The following is an 18,145-nucleotide window of genomic DNA, read 5'->3' as shown; positions in this document are numbered from 1 at the left end:
CTTTTAATCCTTAAATTGAAAGCCAAAAGTCTCAGCGAGCTCAGAATACATGTTGCTGATATTAAATATTTCTAGTCGAATCCCAGCATTCTCAACCGCTTCTTCAAGCTGGTCTTTTTTTCAGGACTGCAAATCTTGTTGGAATTCACAGTGCCTACAACCGTTCCTGGCCCTGATTTAGAGCAAGTAGAAGTCTATCTTCTTTTTTTCTCCTCAGTCCCACCCTTTAGAGTACAGGAGGAAACGACTGATGAGACAGGTTAATCCCAACTCGATCGATTACAGCAGGAGCTAAGGAGAGTGGAAGTGCTCGGGTAAGACATCCCCTGAGGGAGGGGGAGAGAGCAGCTTTCGGGGAGGGGAGGGGGGGTCCTCAGCTGTTCCCAGCAGGCTTCTTTATCATCGGCCTAATCAGCAGAAAAGGAAAGAGGGCAGCTGCTTAGCAGAGCATTTAATGAAGAGCAGATGGATGTTAAAATGAGGAGCGAGTAGATTGCTGGGACTTTCCAGCTGGAACAAAACCACACCAAACCGCACCACACCAAACCAAACCTCCCCAAACTGCACCAAACCAAACCTCCCCAAACTGCTGCACTCTCCTGTGCACAAGAAAAAAGACCGTGAGGCTGCTCGTGTTTTTATTGAGCAATAAAACTTTGACCAGTGGTTATTCCACCAGAGGGAGAGCGACAGCGAGACTTGTGATGAGAAGCACATGACTCACGTATGAAGGCTGAAAGCTTTTCAAGGTGGTAATCTGGTAGGCAGGCCTGGAGAAGAAGGTTCAGCTGCGGTGGGTTGCTGGTGAGATTTTACCGGGAAGCTGCTCTTCCGTCTTGCATGCATGCAGCCTCATCTGCTGCCCTGGAGATTTTTTTTAAAGTGTTCTAGCCTAGAAGTTTGCTTTGCTCTCTGCACAGGAGGCTGTCAGCTGCCGCCACCTTCCAAAGGCCTGAAGAGAGGAGGATAGAGTCACAAATAGCAGGTACATCAAGGACTCCCCTCCCTAGCAGAGTTTGGCGGAGCCCACTCATGGGAGTTGTTGTCCAAAAGAAATGGAGGGCACGAGGTTGGCAAACGTTGGCCTAAAGGCGTATGAGGTAGTTGCCATTATACCTGTGTCCCATCTCCCCCAACTGAAAAACAGCTTGCTTTGTGTTTCTGTCCAAGTCACCGAACGAAAGGAGTCTGGCCCAGAACAGCAACTCGCTACAGAGATGCAACAGATAGCCCACAGAGGCAATTGCTTTGGGAGCAATTGAATGCTCCAGTGGCAGAGTCCAGGATGGCATTAGCCACACCCCATGCAGGGTGCAATCTGGGAGGAGGCCAGGCCAACGCTGTGAACCACGCAGAGAGACAGCAGGCAACCTCTTCCAACAGAAAGGGCTTTAGGCGCATGGGAGGGACCCTTTGCTTATTTAATTTCCGCCCCACCGCACTGTGGGCCCCCTTACCTTACCCACCGGCCAGTTTCGGAAATCGCTAACCCATACCTGTTCAAGTAGCTGTCTCTCTTCAGCCTCCAGGAAACGCTCAGCCACCCAGCTCTGCAGGCAGCGCCGCCTCCAGATCTGCCAGCTCCGCTGTGCCAGCCCCTGCCTCGCCTGTGGGGAAGGGAATAGCAACACTTTAAGCAGGCACCATCAAGACTTACGGCAGGGGTGAGGGCTGGATGTGGCCCTCGGGACTCAAAGCGCAGGCCTGCTCTGCACCATCCGTGAGTGCTCTTGAGGGGTGTGCAAGTGTGCCTAGAAGCTACCCCAACGTACAAAAGGTAACATTCATTGCTCAGCTTACGTCTGCCTCTGGTTGTGCCCACCACTGGCCAGTTCCCCCAAAGGGAATGCGGACTTGGGGAACAGCAAATTCCCCCTGGGTTTTTGGAAAACCGAAACAATTTTTGGGCTGGGGAAAAAACGGTTATCCATAACCTCCCCTGCAAATAAATCAAAAGGCAGTAGGTGTACAACGACCCTGCAAGGATGACTGCTCAATAAACAGGCTGTCTGAAAGCAATCATTACTCTCCACAGCATGCTAAAAATAAGAAGTAATCCAAGCACATTCCATGCATCAGGGGTTCCCAAACTGTGGCCCGTGAGCTCCATTCAGGCAGTCCACGGCCTGTCCGCATGAAATATTCATATGGGTTTTAAACTCTATTTCTTATATATTGTATTTTATTGCATTACAATTGGGATTTTGTGGCCTGCAAATTGCCATACAATAAAATACAATGCAAGAAATAAAAGCAGCAATGCAAATGCAACTAAAAACCATGCAGCATCTAGCACGGGTCATTACGATTGCTACAACAGGCACAAAGATCACTCTGACCGCCAAGGCCATCAGCAATTTTCAAGCAGTCCGTAGGGGAAAAGGTTGGGAGCCCCTGCATACATCATCCCAGCAGATTTCGTCAGCGACAAAGCGGAGCCAGCGTTATTTATTCCCATTTTACATATGGAGAGCTGGAAAGAATGAGTTGTGTCTAATGCTCGCCCTTCTCAGACTCATAGACATGGCTAGCTGAGGTCCATTAATTTTAATGGGTCGACTTTTGAGTTGGACTTTGTGTGGTTCAACTGTTTAGGGCAGAACAGAGATTTTGCCTGGGCGGAGGGACAACTCAGTCAATTGTGACCACTACGCCACCCCATGAGTTTTCAAGGTTCTCATCACACAGCTCATATGGACTAGAAGCTTAACTGGCAGGTTTTTGAAACTAAGGTTCATTTACTACAGATCAATTCTCAGGAACAGACTGAAGGTTAAACAATGGGCAGGGCTGGCTATTCACCACCCCGAGTGTCTCGTACACGCTCACCAAAGCTTGCAGCGCCAGCTCCGTCCTGCAGCTATCCTTCCAAACCAGCCATGCCCTGGCCAGGTGTCGCTTCTCCCTCTCACCCTGGAAGTGGCGCAGGACGACATGGTATCTCCACAACCTCAGATACTTCCTCCTGGAACCGCACCCAAAGAGGCAAACAGCTGGATTGGCATGAGGCTCAAAGCTGCGTCTTCTTGCACCAGAATTAATTTCTACATTAATCGAGCTTTGTAAATAAGCCTCCGTTTCCACTCCCACCCTCTAGCTTGCATCGCCATGTGCCATTGCCTTATATATCAAGTCAGGTCTATGGCCCATCTAGCCTATCATAGTCTGCACTGACTGGCAGCAGCTCTGAAGGGCTTCAGATGGGGGTCTTTCCCGGCCCTATCTGGAGAGGCCAGGAATTGAACCCGGGACCTCCTGCCTGCAAAGCCGATGCTCTGCCATGCAAAGCAGGCTCTAGCTGTCCTCAAAAATAAAGCAAGATTCTAGTCCTCATAGTTCTGAATTAAAGGGCTGATTTTAAATGGCAACATAGGGAGCTGCCTTTTCAGTCATCTGGCTCAGTACTGCCAACACTGACTGGCTGCAGGTCTCCGCGGTTATCACGCAGGAGTCTTTCCCAGCCATATCTAGAAAGGCCGGGGACTGAACCTGAGACCTTTTGCATGCAAAGCAGTTGCTCTGCCACTGAGCTACCCTTTTCCCTGCTGCAGCCAGCATGGTAAATATAAGCTACTAGCATCTTAGAAAGGATTTTCCCCACTAGGCTTCTACCAAGTGGAGTAAGGGGGCGAGTCATCCCCCACTCTGCCATCATTTCGCTGCTAGTTGTGGAGGAACAGCAGCTCCTTTGGCAGCTAGTACAGAAGCCAACTGGGGAGACGGAGAAGCAAGATCTATTTCTCTTCCCCCGTCCCACTCACTCGCCTGCACAGAAATTCCTGATCGCCTTTAGCGACCAGGCAAGATTTTAAATGCAAGGCTGTCTCTTTCCTCTGTCTCTTTGTACATCACAGACTTGACTGACTGTGGCCTTACCAAAGCCATCTCGGGTTGACCACAGCTGGGGTCATTTCAGGCCTGGTCCCCTGGGTGCAGCCATGCCTGGTTATCTGTCCTGCTGTGTCCAGATGCTGCTGTGGGCCCAGCGACTTGCTTTGGCATCTATAGGTTGAGAGCCGTTGCCAATACTAAGTTAGGGCCGACTCAGTTTAAGGGAGCTTTGTCTATCCCTGCACTGGTTTTGCAACCAAGTGGAATCTGAACAGGCCCGATGTCCTCTAAGCCAGTGTTCCCCAACCTTGGGTCCCCAGATGTTGTTGGACTACAACTCCCATCGTCCACTGCCAGCCTAGCCAATGGCCAGAGATGATGAGAGTTGTGGTCCAGCAACATCTGGACACCCAAGGTTGGAGAGCTCTGTTCCTGTCACGGGTGGCTTGGGAACCCAAGACAGAAACTCAAACCCACCAATCTCACAGCCAGAACAATGTCTCAGTCTGCACACGCATGTGGGGTTCTTTCATTTCTTGTTCACAATTTATCAACCAAAACCCAGCAACTCTTTGCTATGAGGCCAAAAACACAGAATGAATCACTGAACTGAAAGCACAAACCAACTCACCCCATGTAGCAACGATCCATAGGAACTTGGATGTGGAAATCTATGGCTGCATCAGCAAGATCCTTCGGGCCTCTGGGAGCACAGCTGGGAGATGGGGAGTCATGATGGGGAAAGAGCCTGCAGTCTTCAATTGTCACCGATGAAGAGATGCTGGCCTGACTACCGTCCCCGGGGCTGCCTTCCTACCCCCAGGAATCAAAGAACACAAGGGTCAATTTTCTGTGCTTCTAAATGACGCTTTGTTTATTTAAGTTTATTGGTTGTATTCAACTAACTTTTACTTAGAGTAGACTGACTGAAATTAACATCCATGAGTAACTTAAGTTAATTAATTTCAGTGGGTCTACCCCAAGTAAAAGTTAGTTAAATATGGTTGTAGCCAACTATATTTTACTCAGAATAGACCCGCGGAAATGCATGAACCTAAATTAGTCACACCCATTAACTTCATCAGAGTCTGAGTTGGGCTAGCACTGGGTATAATTTAAACTCGTATGCCGCTTTTCCATATAAATATGCTCAAGTCACATCATGGCAGAACGAAAATGCAAATCGATGCATCACTGCCGTAATAATAAATGACTAAATCGTTTCAAAATATAATACAACAGTCCAATATTATCAATATTATAACATTTTAAAGTCATTGTAAAATAAACTATTAATTAAAATATATCAGTAAATAACTAATGTAATAAACATTCCAATGCAATGACAGGGTGGCAAGGTGTGCTCACTTTCTCCAGTGAACCTCTGGAGACGGGTGGGGCAGGCATGCTGCTGTGGAAACCAGAGGACAGAGAGGACTCCTCCAAATCCAGCGACGTAAGGAGAGGATCCTCAGTGAGGTCCCTGGGGCTGAGTCCTAGGGGATGCAGGCAGAAAGTCTTCCAGCACCAGCGCCCCAGAGCCTCCCTCAGTTGCTGTCGCTCCAAGACTCGCTGGAAAGCACTGAAGTGAAACAGGCTGTGAGCGTTCAGAGAAAGATAACTCAATTCTATAGAAGTAAAAACACCAATCTCTCAGCAGAGAGTTAGCGCTGAAAGACACCGCCAGGAAAAGAAATCACATGATTGCGCAGGGTTCCACCCTTTCACAGGGCAAGAGATAGGATTGCAAGCTCGAATTTTCCCTGTTATGAAGAGCTAGTAGGTGGAAGGAGGGGGGGATTCTAGGCAGGGCTAGGTGTACACAAAAAAAGAGCAAAATAAAATTCTGCACTCAGGCAATCAGAATTCTGCAGCCTGTATGAAATTCTGCAAATTAGGTGCATTATTTCCTTTGCTTGATTTGCCCCCCTCCCCCCAAATTTCCTGCTTTGCTTCACTTCTTTTGCACCAACTGTGCTGTCGCACTCCATAAAGCGGCGTCCGCACTGGTGATGTCATATCTCTCCCTCTATTTGCAAAGTTCAGAGGGGGAGTGCCGTTAATTATGTAGCCAAATGTGACCACCCGAGACAAGACGGAGGTGTCCGCACGATAGGAGGAACCCAAAGTTACAGGGAAATAACCCCTAAGAGTGGTGGTGCCAAAGAATCACAAGAATAGCCAAAGGATGATGGAGTGTACTCAGTAGTCATGGAATACTGACGGGGCGTAAGGGAAGAGAGGAAAAGGAATGGAGTATTGTCGTGGAGGGCATGGCTGGCTGAAGAGTGAACAGAAGTATTCCACCCTGGAATTTTTCATTGCAGGTCCTACTTATCTGGATACCACCGAACAATGAAAAATGTGATTCAGGCATCTTTCTCTGGCGTCTAGAATTCCACACTCTCAAACATATCTTTCCTTCCATGAGGGCTAGAAGTTTGCTTTTTAAAATAATATTTTGTTTTCAAAAAAATGATGTAAACTGTGATTTGGACATAGAAACTTTGGCACCCAACATTACCAAGTTCTTTGCTTTTAGGCCAGCGTCTGAGCACTTACGTAGCTTGCTGAGATTCCTGCCACCTTGCCTTCCAAGTCCAGAACGCCTGCTGCAACGTTAAGGTGTTACAGAGGCTCTCCAGAGTGCTGGTTCCATTCTTCTGAGACCACCTTGCTACGTTCAAGCCCAGCTTTTCTGCAGGAACGTTTGCAGCCAAACCTAACTTTACTACTTTTATAGGTGAGAGAGAGAGAGGTAGGGGAGGGAGAGGGGGGGAGGGTAAGGGAAAAACAAGCAGTTAGATTTTTTTTTTTTAAAAAGACCCAGATTTTAAAAAAAATCTTCAACCTTCCAGAAAGGCTGAAGGAAGGACCACAGCTCAGTAGTAGAGGAAAAGGTCCCAGTTCAGTCCCTGGCATCTCCAGAGTTAAAAAAAAGAGTACTGCTTGAAGAGCTGGAGAGCCACTGCCAGTCAGTGTAGACAACACTGAGCTAGATGGTCTCACTCAGTATAAGGCAGCTTCTTAGGCCCCTATTTAAATCATTTTTTCAGAACCATGAGGGCTAGAATCTTATTTTATTTTTAGGGAAGGCTGTAGCTCAGTGGAAGAGCGCCTGCCTTGCATGCAGAAGGTCCCAGGTTCAATCCCCGGCATCTCCAGGTAGGGCTGGGAATGTCCCCTGCTTGAAACCTTGGAAAGCCTGCTGCCAGTCAGTGCAAGCAATACTCAGCCAGAAGAAGAAAGGGTCTGTCTTGGTAGAAGGCGGCTTCCTATGACCCTATCAAAATCAGCCCTTTACTCAGAACCATAAGAACTAGAATCTTATTTTATTTCTAGGGGGAAGGCTGTAGTTCATTCGTAGGGCACCTGCTTCGTACACAAGGTCTTGGGTCCAGACGTTGGCATCTCCAGGTATGGTTGGGAATGTCCCCTGTCTGAAACCCTGAAGAGCTGCTGCCAGTCAGTGCAGGCAGTACTAAGCCAGATGGACCAGTGCTCTGCCTCCTATGTTCTCACCGTGGGCTCTCCTCCGCTTCAAGGTCCACAGCTCTAGCAGAGTCTCCCTGGCCTTTTCCCTGACCTGGACCATCAGGGCCCATTGCCGGAAGTGCACGCTCAACGATGCAACTCGCAGGCATTCCAGGCTGTACCTCCTCAGTGCCTCCCGACTGGCGCTGCACTTCCAAGCCTTGAAGCACCTTTGGGAGACAAGGAAGGTAAGAACGTTGGAAAAGCCCGGCTGCTGAATAGGCCAAAGGCTCATAGAATGGTAGAGTTGGAGGGGGCCTATAAGGCCATCAAGTCCAACCCCCTGCTCAATGCAGGAATCTGTCCAGCCTCCTGTTCTCACAACAGCCAATCAGATGGCTCCAGGAAGCCCACAGGCAGGGCAGGAAGGAAAAAGCCCTCCCTGAAACTGGGTCAAAGGGTGGCCATCTAGTCCAGCCTCCTGTTCTCAGAGTGGACAACCAGATACCCCCATGGGAAGCTCACAAGCAGGACAAGATCATACAGTGCTAATACTGACCTATCTTGCAAGGTTGCTGTGAAGGTTGCAGAAGAGCATCGTACAATGCTAATACTGACCTACCTTGCAAGGTTGTTGTGAAGATTGCAGAGCAACATCGTAGGATACTAATACTCACCTACCTTCCAAAGTCATCGTGAAGACTGCAGACTAGCATCGCATCACAAAATGCTAACACAAACCGACCTTGGAAGGTTGTTGCGAAGAAGTAATGAATATATATTGTGAATGATCAAGAAGCGTGAACACAATGATAACAATTATTAGGCTTTGCTCACCGGCTCATCAGCCCTCTCTGCACTAGAGCAGCCAGGGGCAGAATCCGTTGGTTTGCCCTGTAGCAGGAACGCCACGTTCCAAATGCCTTCTCCAGCCTCTTTTTCTCCAGGAGGGTGTGGGCGTCTTGGGCACGGATCTCCTCTTTATCCAGATGCTCCTTCTGAAGGTGCCACAGTCTGAAAGCTGCTGCAGTGCAAGGGAAAGAGGGAAACACAACAGAAATGAGGAGAGAGCAGAGCCAAGGGGGACAGATTTTTCTAAGCTCAACAGGCAGGCAGGCAAATACTCCATGTGCATTAAGAACACGCAAGATCACAAGAAGCAGCCTGTAGCTGGACCAGGCCAAAAGCCCATTTAGTTCTGCATCTTGCTCTTCCCGGGGTTTCAAGACGGGTCTTTCCCAGCCCTACCTAGAGGTGTTTGGGACTGAACCTGGGACCTTCTGCATGCAGAACAGACGCTCTACTACCAAGCTATTATCCTTCCCCTAAAAATAAGGCCCTAGTCCTCGTGGTTTTTGAACAAAGGGCCGATTTAAATAGAAATGTAAGAAGTTGCTGAGTCAGACCATTGGTCATCTAACTCAGTACTGTCTACACTGACTGGCAGCAGCTCTCCAGGGTTTAAAACGGAGGGCATTCTCAGCCAGATCTAGAGATGCCAGGGATTGAAAATGGGGCCTTCTGAACATAAAAAGAGCTTTGCTGCTGGACTGGGCAAAAGGCCCATTGAGTCCAGCATCCTGTTTGCACAGCAGCCAACCAGATGCCCTAACGGGAAACCCCCAAGGGGGTCCTGAGCAAAACAGCCCCTCTCTCCTCCTGCAGTTTGCAGCAAGTGGTACTCAAAAGCATCCAGCCTCCGACCGTGGAGGCAAAATGTGAGCATCGGGGTTAGTAGCCATCCATAGCCGTCTCCTCCTCCGTGCATCTGTCTTTTAAAGCTTTCCAAATTGGGGGCTATTGCTTCCTCGTGCAGGAGCAAATCCGACAAACGAAGTCTGCGCTGCGTGAAGAAATCCTTGCTTTTGTCTGTCCTGAATCTTCATTCGGCTTCCCCGGGTGGCCCTACCAGGTCCCAGCATTGCTCTCTCTCCATATAATGTCCTACATACCACAAGTGGGCGACCTGCACGGTTTCTCCTTCCCGATAGTTTCCTCCTTATCTTTCCTGCCTTTGAAAAGCTTTCTAGTTTCAGAACGACTTGAGTGTAGTTTCAGGGGGAAAAAATCCGTTTCAGAAAAAATGGCAAGGAAAAGTAAACATGACAGAGGTCCGTAAAAGCATGCACGGGGTGGGGAAAGTGGATGACACTAGAACTAATGGACGTCCAGCTTCGTGACAAGGCTCCAGTTGCCGTGAACCAAGATAAACAGCTGCTGTGGAACGAGCGCCTTACCAGCCAGCCGCCTCACATCCCGCACCGCTGCTGTCTTCCTGCAGAGTTTGTTCGCTCCCTGCCTGCGATGCAGCTGAACCCACAGGAGTCCCTCTGCCCTGAAAGAAAGCCAAAATGGTTCTGCTTATCCTACAGAGGCAGGGTGGTGCAGTGGCCGGAGTTGCAGACTGGGCAAATCAAGATGCACCTTGTCATGTGCCTTCAAGTCGATCACGACTTATGGCAACCCTATGAATCAGTGACCTCCAAGAGCATCTGTCGTGAACCGCCCTGTTCAGATCTTGTAAGTTCAGGCCTGTGGCTTCCTTGATGGAATCAATCCATCTCTTGTTTGGCCTTCCTCTTTTTCTACTCCCTGCTGTTTTTCCCAGCATTTTTGTCTTTTCTAGTGAATCGTGTCTTCTCATTATGTGTCCAAAGTATGATAACCTCAGTTTCATCATGTTAGCTTCTAGAGATAGTTCTGGTTTAATTTGTTCTAACACCCAATTATTTGTCTTTTTCGCAGTCCATAGTGTGCGCAAAGCTCTCCAACACAATGTCAAATGAGTTGATTTTTCTCATCCGCTTTTTTCACTATCCAACTTTCACATTCATAGATAGAGATCAGGAATACCAAGAAAACCGTATGAATAGACTATCCAAGATGCACCTACAAAGCTCAATGAAGAACAGAACAGAAATAATAACAATAATAAAAACATTTAGATTTTTTAGCCATTTGTTGTCCAAGCAACTTACAACAACTATAACGGAATGAAACAAAATAGCCAGACTCTCATTAAAAGTGCAGTGGTCACAATTCAAATTAATACATAAAATATATGCGGCTCTTTAAAATAAACAGGCCTTTGCTTATAAAGCAAATCAACATTACTAAAGAAAGAATGGGGGTGACATTAGGAGATTATGACAGGGTACATTTACCGCTCTCGCGCCTTCATAGCTCCCCAGGACAATTTACAGAAATGGAATCCAAAATTGTTCCCTTGCATTTAGTAGCCTTTAATGCAATTGAAACAATCCTCCAGATCACATACTGTTTTGTTGCCAATCCCTGCATACTGGCTACAGATTTCACTGGGCGGGCCTTGGATTGGCTTTCACAGCCTAGCCTACCTCGCAGGGCTGCTGTGATGATTTTAACGATATATACCCCAAGCAAGCTAAAGCGGCATTCCCGTCTTGCCTTTGCGCACCTGCTATACTGAGCGGCATTTTCCAGGTGTTCTGCAGAGAGCTGGCATGAAATGGGGGAGTTCCGGACTCTCTCTCCACCTGGGGGTGCCAGCAGACCTTCGCTGTGGGTCACCGCCTCCTGTTGCCGTGAAGCTTGCGCCTTCCACTGCCTCGCTGCAACGTCCTGCCACTGACAAAGGATAAGGCTTCATTTATGACTCTCCAGAAATTTTTGGACGCCAAGTGGCACCCTTCGGTAAAAGATCTCTAAAAAATGAACCTACGTCACTCAGATTCGAGTCCAGGATGGCTCTTTTTAGATTAAGGGGGGAGCCTCAGGCTTGGGGGCTGAATGAGACCCTCCAGGCCTCTCTGCCTGGCCCTTGGAACTCTCTTCCAGGCCACGCCCCTCACTGGTCTTGCTTCGCACACTCCGTGAGTGCTCTTGCCTGGCTGGATTATATATTCTTGCACTCTGATGATGTCTGAACAGAGGAGGGTGTGCAAGCATATGCAGAAACTAGCCTACTGTGCAAAAGGTAAAATTTACCTTTGCGGCCCCTGGAAGGTTGCCCAGAAGCAAATGCAGCCCTTTGGCTGAGAAAAAGGTTCCCCACCTCTGTTTCAGATCACTTACTTTGGCCTTGCCCCACAAGAACCTACTTTCTACAGGGTGTCAGGCCATTGGCCCCATTGAGTTCATTATCACCAGCTCTGACTGGCAGCATCTCTCCAGATTATTATTATTTTTCAATAGGAGAGTGTGTGTTCCCCCACTGAGCAGTCGCTAAACTCATAAACTGGCACCTTCCTGACCACAGTCATCTCTCTTAACATCCTCAAGGCTTCCTTACCCTACGGAAGCTGGCAGCCAGCACCACCAATGTGTGGTTCCTCTCAGCGACGCCTGCTTGGACCTCCCTCAACTGCACTGCCCACTGCAAGGCACAAAGCCCCTTTCGCAACAGCTGATGCTCGTACAACGCCCATGCAGCAGCTGTCTTCCTGGAGATGTGGTCACGCCAGGCCATGAAACACTTCTCCACCAGGGGGTCACTCCTCTGGGGCAAAGACCTGGAAGGGGGGGGGAAACAGAAAGGAGGGCTAGCAGTTGAACTAATCACATGAATTTAAGTTGATTAACTGATGAGCTTTAGCTGATTAATCCATTTAAGAGAACAGACCATAATTCTAAAGGAAAAGCAGGATGGAAAGCCTCTTCAAAACTGGCATTCACATTTACCACTTATAGCTGTCTCTGTATATTAGTATTTTATCTGGCTAAAACCTGTATTTGGTTGCCTGCAATAAACTGATGATGATTTACCACTTATAGCTTTTTTAAAAACCAAATGCTAGTATTAAAAAATCATCCTGTTATTTATTTATTTTTATTAGACTTTCACCCATCCTTTCCTCTGAAAGGAGCCCAGGGTGGAAAACATCAAACAATTAAAACAGCACAGCTTAAAATAAGATAAAAACATTAAAACATTTCAAAACAATTTAAAAACCAACTACAGTAGAAACATTTCAAAGCATTTAGGACATCTAAAAACATTTGACAGGTAATAACATCACCTGTCATCACTCCTGTCCATCAGCCTGTCATCTCTTGCCGGGCCCTGAAAGTAAAGACAGAAAAATCAAGACAAGACCACTCCCGTCTGATGTTAAACAAGCCCACCCCTCGTCTTGCGGAATCTCTGGGGCCACCCAAGGCTTGGGACATTCTGCATCCACAAGATTCTATATTCTGCGCCATGGTAACCAGAACTGGGCCGGGAAAAGCTGAGAAAAGCTGGATTCTGCCTCACTTATTTTACACAACTAGTTTTGCTTCCAATTAACTTGCATGGTCCCAAATTCTTGCCGCCCTGGGCTCCTACTGGGAGGAAGGGTGGGATGTAACTCAAATAATACATAAATAAATAAATAAAATTCAAACTCCTGTTACAAACAGATTGAGCTCACCTTCTTTTGCATACAGTTCACCCCACTGTCGCTCTCCTTACGGCATGGCAGCACAGTCCACTTCTTGGTCTCTTCCACAGAAAGCTCCTCTCCCTGATCATTTTTCACACCAGGCCAATAGTTGTTGGACATGGAATCTGGGGAGTCGCTGGTACTTCCCCCGACAACGGCCATGCCTATCCTATTGACAGCCTGAAAATGTTCTTGAACACCAAAGGGGCTGGGCTTCTGACGTGGCAAACACAGGGTGTATTCATCTTCTGAGTTTGTGATTAATGGGGACCCACTATCATCCTCAGGTTCACCTCGAGATTCCAGAGATTTGGAGCCATTACCAAACTGGTGTGTAGCAACGACCTCCAGTCCTCCAGGAGAACGTATTGTGTGCACTTCCTTTTTGGTGTCGTACACAGACAACCCCATGTCCACCTCAGTCTCGGCACACAACGTCTCTAGGGAGACCGCCAAACCATCAAAGGATAGAAGACCCAATGGATGATTCTCGAACCTCAACTCGGAGCGACAGAACACTCCAGAGGAATGTTCTTCCGGATCAATCGTCCTTTGATGGCAGAGGGTTTTGGGACAGCCACAGGTACCCTTTCCTCCTGAGCAACATTCAAGGTAGCCAACAGAAGTGTTGGAATAACCATCTTCACCCCGAAGCGCCAATGAAGTCAAACCAGCACTGCCACAGAAACCCGCTTGCCAACACTGGTCTGAGGCCTCCGTTGGGTACATACACAATCCAGTGTTTCTGCACCTGTAGACAACAGGGATGGCTTTACCATCACCCAGCGCACCCACTGTGGAAGTCAAGCCCCAATCCCTAGCAAAGGAGGTCCGCCATTTCACGCCAGCCTGCTTGTCGTGGCTCTCTTCCGCGGCAAGCTGCCCCATGATGCTTAGCACAGCAGAAGTGGAGGCCTGAGGATGGAAGCGTAAAGGAGAAGGGAGAGAAGGAGACTTGGACTCCCAAGGAAAGGAACCCAAAGCTCCCATCAAGGCAGCTTCTTGCTTAAGCCGTTGGATGGACCTGTGCTGGTTGGCGGACATTTGGGAAGATTGTAAGAGGGTCTTGAGTGCTGTGGAGGATGGAGGACTCTCAACGAAGGGGGAGGAGCTCAGATGGTCCAAGGTAAGGGCCGGCCCAGGGGGAAAAGAGTCATGACTTCTGTTTGAGCTCGTAGAATGACAACTGTGGTGAAGGGAACCAGGAGATGTCATCCCAGACAAATTGGCTGCAGAGAAGGAACCTCCGTGGGCCCTGAAATGCCCACAGCTGCTTCTCGATGCAGAAAAATGACCCAGCGGCTGTTTTAACCCATACTGGTCTTTGTTCCCCATTCTGTTCTTGGAAATGGCATTGCAAGCACGGGGGACATCACATCTTCTGCTTGAGAAGTTGCTCGGAGGGTTGCCCTTCAAACCCAGATGGCCTGAGCATGAGCGGTGTGAGTGGTGTACAGCAGGAGGAGGACAGGTGTTGCTGATTAGCCCCGGGCGTCCCGATCTGCCCCTCTGCAGCTCAGAGACGAGGTTGCTTTGCTGTTGGGACAAAGAGTCACTGGTGGCATCCCGGAAAGGCCAATAAGGGCAAGCAAGATTGGTCTGAACCATTCTGTGTAGCTGTGGGTCATTGCTTCGGTTTCTGGTAGATGCATCCCGTTGCCTGCCCTGGGCAGTCACTTCTCCACGGTTTGACCCAATAGCTAGATAGATAGATACAGATTAAGGTTAATATTTTCCTGAACCTTTCTTTGCTCTGCAGAGGGTGGGGGAGGGAACATAAAGCCATTCACAGTAGGATTCAGCACGTGTCTCAAAAGCATTTCCATCCCCCCCCCGCAGCTAATATTTAACACTGGCCCCATGGCAGAACTTTCCCTCTCACCAGTTAGGATGTCTCTGAATATTCCGTGGTGTCACAAAAGCAAAGCTAATGGGAAAAATAAGCAGTATGGATACACAATGATGTCTGAAGTAGGTAATTTGAGTAGAAGAATGCATCAAAAACTGATCTACATCTGAGTACTGCCCCTTCCCAGTAAAATGATGCAACAATTGGGGAATGATTAAGTTTATTAAAAAGGCAAGTAAGAGAGGGAGGGCGACGACACAGGAAGGTGCCTTATTGGGAGTCATGCCGTTGGTCCCTCAAGCTCAGTACTGTCTACACTGACTGGCAGCAGCTCACAGTCCAACCTGGAGATGCTGGGAACTGAACCTAAGGCCTTCTGCATGCAAGGCAGGTGTTCCGCCACTGAGCTATGGTCCTCATGACAGAGACTTGCAAAATTATGTGTGGTTTGGACTTCTTCACCCAGTGCAAACTCTGGATTTCAGGTAAGACGCTACACAGGAGGACTGGCTCTGTCCTAGAACAATCCGTCCCTGGATTAGCAAGGGATACACAACCAATCCCTAGAAAAGCTCCAATGGTCTCTTCTTACAAGCTCTGTTCACAAGCAGCCACAATGAAAGGATTTTCAACTACGGTCTGTCATTCCCTCTAACAGCAAACGCAGGTGCTGAACGTCAACTGAAATGGAGCCAAAATGAGGCTAATGAGAAAGAAAATTGGCGTGCTTGGGGGGGCGGAGGCCATAACTCAGCCGCAGAGTCGCTGCTCTACAAGCAGAAGGCCCCAGGTTTGATCCCCGGCATCCCCAGCCTGTGTGAGCAATACTGAGCCAGATGGATGAACGGTTTGGGAAGGGCCATATCTCAGGGGCAGAGCATCTGCCTTGCATGCAGAAGGTCCCAGGTTCAATCCCCAATGGCATCTCCAGGTAGGGCTGAGACAGAACCTGGCCTGAAATCCTTCGAGAGCGGCTGCCAGTCAGTGTAGACAATACTGAGCTAGATGGACCAGTGGTCTGCCTCAGTATAAGGCAGCTTCCTGTTCCCAACCCCAACGTTTGCAGAAATACAAAATAAATAAATAAACCACTACCTAAGAGGTAGCCCCCCCCCAAAAAACCCTCCCCATTAAGAAGTAAACATACTCAGTAGCCATGGAATTTTGAATGTTGGCTACGACGAGAAGACACACTGCAGCTTTTTGTTGCAGGTGCCACTTGTGTCATGGTCCCCTTTGCAAGGAAACGAAACTGAATCCAGGGTGCCTACCTCCCAACTGAAAGGACTCATTAATCGCCTTGGGCCAGCCCCTGAGCTCAGCTACCAGCCAGCTTTCTGACCCGCCTCCCAAGGTACACCGCCTCTTTTCCGCTCGAGGGCCTTACTCACCCCGATCACGGTGGGACATCCCGCCGGCTCTGTCCAGAAAGTTTGGGGGCAAACATAGATGCCCCTTTGTGTTCACTTCTCTGACGTTGAGGGATAACCCCCCCCCCCGCTTGCGCTGGGCTCTGCTTGGCAAACAAGCCCACACACTCTTAATGCACCAAATCCGAAGTGGAGCCTGCAAACCAACTGAGTAAACAGCTTAATGCCCACGATTAAAGAGGCCACTTAGCCATTGTGACTCCAGATGTCCGGGGAGGGCGGAGAGAGAAGGAGAGACACTTTGATCCAGCAACGGAACAACAAGGTGATGCCCTACCCATTTATATTACTACTGTTACTATTACTAGCATTATTATTGTTGTTGAATTATTTTACCCAGTTCCTCATTTATTATCACTCAGTAACAAATGTATATAATTTAAGGCATTTATACTCTGCCTCTTTAGCAAAAAAAAAAAAAAATGCTCCCAGAACAGCTTGGTTCCTGCCCTCAGGCTTTTCCATCTTAAAAAGATATGACACAAGAGGAAAGAGGGAGGAGGAGGGAAAAGCAAGCTCTGGCACAAGTTCTTAAAGTTACGTGCCCACGTTTCTAATTCTAAAACAATGAAAAATGAAATGGACTGCCTTCAAGTCAATTCCTACTTATGGCGACCCTATGAATAGGGTTTTCACGGCAAGCGGTATTCAGAGGTGGTTTACCATCACCTCCGTCTGAGGCTGGGAGGCAGCGACTGGCCCAAGGTCACCCAGTGAGCTTCATGGCTGTGTGGGGATTCGAACCTTGGTCTCCCAGGTCATAGTCCAGCACACTAACCACTACGCCACACTCCTCAACACATCTCGTAATTATACGTCTCATCCCACCCCAAGACACAGAAAGACAAATAACATATAGATGCCTGGTTCTTATTTCAAGTAATATTTCTTCATACATTTAGAAATGTAAATTTTTCCCTTTGTAGAGCAGGCTCGTTTCTACACAAACTCAACACACCCCTCTCTATCCTCAAGCAAGCAGGAGGCATGATTAGAGTGCAAGGGCGCATTCCAGCTAGACAAAAAATAAACAACTCCAGGAGGTTGCAAAGCAAGGATAATGGGGTGGTGGTCTGGGGAACAGTCCCAAGGGCCGGAGAGTGGGGCAGGAGGGCTGCCTTTGGTCCCAGGGCCCAAGGTTCCCCACCCTGGGCCTGGAGGGACTTTCACATCCACGGACCTTACCTGATGTCGCGTAGCGGCTTAAAAGAGGCGGGATATTTTCTTTCTTCCTGCCTCTCGGCATCCTGTTCAGGTAGTCCACACCTGTGCAATAACGAGAATATTTGGAAAGGCCGACCCAGCGACCCGGGCAATGCCATGCACCAACCACTGGAAGATCAAAGCAAGAGAAGGTAAACAAAGGCAGGGCACAGAGATGGCAACAAGGAGCACAAAAGCCGGTATGAGCTAGGGAGTGTGTTAGCCACTGCAAAGAGTCTTGTAACACGCTTCCTTGTCCTTTCCTGCTGATTGGAGGCAATCAGAGTGAAAAGAGGTGAGTCGGGCCCTGAGAAGACTCTCTTCAGTGGCTAACACTCCCCTTTCGTGCTGGTTGGCTCATAGAGGTGTTTGTTGTTGCGGGAGAAGGCATTAACAAGGATCTCTTTCTCAACTTACAGCAGAAAAGGGGAGCGTGGCTGTGACTATCACGGAGGGTCCCTGCACTTCTGAATTTGCCACTGCGCTATTGCGCAGCAGTCAGAGAAAACGCCCCCTTACCGTTTAACACCCCCCTCCCAATTCCTGGCTGTACTGAGGAGGGTGGGAGGGGTTTAGGCAGAGTCTTGCCGGGAGGGGAGGGGAGAAACGTCTTACCTCCGTCGCTGCTAAAGAGAGACAAGCTGGAAACGCGTTGAAGGAAAAATTGTGCCAAAAGGGCAGGGGAGAGGGGTCCAAAGATGGGTCGAGTAGAAAAGCCGCTTTCCGTTGCACACCCCTCAGCTAAAGACTCCCCGCGCCTGCCTTCAAACCGACGGAAACGCAGCGGGGGGAAGCCAAGGGGGGCATCGACCATCCCGCGCCGCGGAGCCGCCAAAGCTTCCAACGGGGCCCCGGCAGGGATCCCGCGAGGGTCGAAGCGGCTGCGGCAAGGCACCTACCATACGCTTGAGTTGTGCATTTTGACTGGCAGCAGCGCTACCACTCTCAAGCAGAGC

At 48.8% G+C, this 18,145-nt stretch overlaps 1 protein-coding gene across 9 annotated transcripts; it reads right to left on the bottom strand.

The window, feature by feature from the left end:
- Nucleotides 1-345: 345 nt before the first annotated feature.
- LOC133372896 (uncharacterized) lies at nt 346-18,092 on the bottom strand. Of its 9 annotated transcripts, XR_009759576.1 has the most exons (16): nt 17,805-18,092; nt 17,172-17,318; nt 12,696-14,407; nt 12,303-12,346; nt 11,576-11,795; nt 10,742-10,911; nt 9,543-9,640; nt 8,143-8,329; nt 7,354-7,535; nt 6,394-6,565; nt 5,200-5,413; nt 4,463-4,644; nt 2,830-2,965; nt 1,497-1,607; nt 725-952; nt 346-407 (listed from the first exon to the last, which is right to left on the bottom strand). XR_009759576.1 is itself a non-coding variant. In XM_061602033.1 (15 exons), the coding sequence occupies exons 1-15, from the start codon at nt 18,001-18,003 to the stop codon at nt 893-895; spliced, it is 3,834 nt and encodes a 1,277-aa protein (XP_061458017.1). In that variant the 5' UTR covers nt 18,004-18,092; the 3' UTR covers nt 625-892. The 9 variants fall into 9 exon arrangements, 8 of the variants coding, with proteins under 8 accessions (XP_061458017.1, XP_061458018.1, XP_061458020.1 ...); XM_061602033.1 differs by lacking the exon at nt 346-407 and having other exon boundaries at nt 625-952; XM_061602034.1 differs by lacking the exon at nt 346-407 and having other exon boundaries at nt 625-952; nt 6,394-6,562.
- Between the last annotated feature and the right edge of the window lie 53 nt (nt 18,093-18,145).

The sequence above is a fragment of the Rhineura floridana genome, chromosome 18 (genome assembly GCF_030035675.1).
Source record: "Rhineura floridana isolate rRhiFlo1 chromosome 18, rRhiFlo1.hap2, whole genome shotgun sequence".
Taxonomy (NCBI): Eukaryota; Metazoa; Chordata; class Lepidosauria; order Squamata; family Rhineuridae; genus Rhineura; species Rhineura floridana.
The sequence above is the reverse complement of the archived record's forward strand: the minus strand, read 5'-3'. Positions and strand labels throughout refer to the sequence as shown.

Bases quoted from the DNA above. Each gene is read 5' to 3' on its own strand.
- LOC133372896 (XM_061602033.1), bottom strand. From the start codon at position 18,003: ATGGTCGATGCCCCCCTTGGCTTCCCCCCGCTGCGTTTCCGTCGGTTT. The intron at 14,408-17,171 runs GTAAGGTCCGTG...CTATCTATCTAG, and splicing joins AAGCCGCTACGCGACATCAG to CTATTGGGTCAAACCGTGGA. The intron at 10,912-11,575 runs GTAAGGAAGCCT...ATCCTTTGTCAG, and splicing joins TGGCTGCCAGCTTCCGTAGG to TGGCAGGACGTTGCAGCGAG.